Source organism: Oratosquilla oratoria, chromosome 30 (assembly GCF_046742065.1).
Source record: "Oratosquilla oratoria isolate Oo_2021 chromosome 30, ASM4674206v1, whole genome shotgun sequence".
Lineage (NCBI taxonomy): Eukaryota > Metazoa > Arthropoda > Malacostraca > Stomatopoda > Squillidae > Oratosquilla > Oratosquilla oratoria.
Genome location: NC_134806.1, coordinates 44776083 through 44778582, shown reverse-complemented (window position 1 = coordinate 44778582; position 2500 = coordinate 44776083). Strand labels below are relative to the sequence as shown.

The following is a 2500-nucleotide window of genomic DNA, read 5'->3' as shown; positions in this document are numbered from 1 at the left end:
ATATATTGATAAGTATTTTAGACAAATCATATATATATATATATATATATATATATATATATATATATATATATATTGATAAGTATTTTAGACAAATCATATATATCTATATATATCTATATATCTATATATATATATATATATATATATTGATAAGTATTTTAGACAAATCATATATATCTATATATATATATATATATATATATATATATATATATATATATATATATATATATAATAGATAAATAAATAACATAAAATATACATATATAATAATAATGATGATAATAATAATAATAATAGAACAAATAAATAAAATTAAATTTTGAGAAATGGAAAATGAAAAAGGAACAAAAATATTTGAAATTCTTCAAAGATGATACATTGAAAAAAATCTTTGCATGCATCTGCAAGATAGCCATTTCTAAAAATGCAACATTAAAAAACAATTCCCATCTTTCTAAAAAAAAAAACACACCCAAAATCACCAATAAACACGTACACGCACACACACACAAACGCGCGCACACACACACACACACGCATGTGTTTGTGTGTGTATTACCCATAGATCGGTTACATATGAGCTCTGAGCTCTCTTCCGGGAGGGTAACAGCTGTCAATCACGAGTCCAACACGTGATCCAAGGCCATGGTGAAACACACACAAACACACAACTACCTGTTAAAAAAGGCGTTGTAGAAAAAGAGAATAAAAAAGAGCACGAAAAAGAGCACAAAAAAGAGCAGCTGGGAGCCGAAGCAGTCACCTTTGCCCTATGTGCTTTGGGAACCGTTAGGGGTCAGGCTACTAACAGTCAATGCTGTGATTTTAGAGAGGAGTGCGGGATTCGAACCCGCGAGTAAGCGACTGCGGGATCCGCCCGCAAACGACTGCAGAGAAAAATATATATGAAAAAAAGAGGATTATAAAAAGAGCAATGTAGAAAAAGAGGAATGCAATATTATAGAAAAGAAATATGGAAAAAGAGGAGCATAAAAGAGAGGAACATGGGAAGAAAGAGCACAAAAAGAGGCATATAAATAAGAGCAGTATAGAAAAAATATTCTGAAAAAGAGTATAAAAAGAGCAATATAGAAAAAGAGGAATATCATAAAAGAGCTATATAGAAACAAAGTAATAAAGAAGTGGAATATAGAAAAAGAGAAATATAAAAGAGGGACACAGAAAAAGGAATATAGAAAAAGAGGACCATAAAAAGAGAAATATGAATAAAAGAAGAATACAAAATATATATGAAAAAGAGGATTAAAACGACATATAAAAATATAGGAAAAGAGGAATATAGAAAAAGAATATAAAAAGAGGAATATAGTAAATAGAGGAATAGAAACAAGAGAGTAGAGAGGAATACACAAACAATAAAAAAGAGAAGTATAGGATTTAGATGATAAAGAGCAATACAAAAAAGAGGTATATGAGAAGAGTGGTATATATAAAAAAGAGAAGTATTTGAAAAATATACGTTTTTTAAATGAGAACTAGAAAAAGAGGAATATACGATTGATAAAAAAAGAGAAGTGTACAGAAACAGATGAAAAAGAGCAATACAAAAAAGAGGTATACAAGAGAAGTATATATAAAAAAAGAGAAATATTTGAAAGAAAAATATATATATTCTTTACAGATGTCTTGAGGCAGTGTGAACATAGAAGACAGCTTACAATTGGAACAGTTACCAGTTATAGGAGGTCCGTCGTAAAGGCATACAGGCAATAAGTAAATATTTGAGTAAATAAATAAATAGATAAATAAATAAATAAACAAGGGGGGAGGGAGGGTAAGAGGGTTTTCATAAAATAATAATAATAATAATAATAATAATAATAATAATAATAATAATAATAATAACAATAATAATAATAATGATAGTGGTAATAATAATAATAATAATAATGATGAACGTTAGGGAGGGCGAGAGGAAGGAAAATGGGCCTATTAGAAATAAATAAATAGATAAATAAATAAATAAACGGATACATTTAAAATAGTCTAAGGGTGGAAAAAAAAAAAAAAAAAAAAAAAAAAAAAAAAAAATAACCTTAGGGCGGGAACTTGCCTCATATTCCTCCGGCCGGGCCTACAACAGAGAAAGGAAGTCACTCACTCCTGAAGAAGTCAAGACCCTCCCGCAGAAGTTGTCGTCGAACTTAAAAAAAAAAAATCCCTTTCGCAACGCTTTGCACCAACGACAATGATACCCGGGTGTTGGAAAGCGCTACTCGAACGAATTACATACCAGACCCCCGGATGTCGAACGCAAGCCTCCAGTCCTTCATTAAGGCATCTAGCATTAATATATTAATTTCTTTTCAGAGTTTTCTTGTTAAGTTTATTTGGGATACTGTTTTATCTACCGGTAATAAGATTTTTTTTACTTCATTATTTTGTCATTATCATTATTATTATCATTACTATTATTATTGATATCGTTATTGTTACTATTATTATTATGATTATTATTATTTTGGAAAGAAAT

General features: G+C 28.9%; 1 protein-coding gene across 8 annotated transcripts in view; it reads right to left on the bottom strand.

Moving 5' to 3' along the window:
* The window catches only part of LOC143041132 (anoctamin-7-like), a 291193-nt gene that overhangs the window by 40430 nt on the left and 248263 nt on the right, over positions 1 to 2500 (bottom strand). For 6 of the 8 annotated variants that reach the window (XM_076212883.1, XM_076212882.1, XM_076212888.1 and 3 more), the window contains one exon: positions 2063 to 2101. The exons of the other annotated variants lie outside the window; for them this stretch is intronic. In XM_076212883.1, coding sequence (XP_076068998.1) covers positions 2063 to 2101 — 39 coding nt within the window. The remainder of the gene's footprint in view (positions 1 to 2062; positions 2102 to 2500) is intronic. 8 annotated transcript variants of the gene reach the window in all.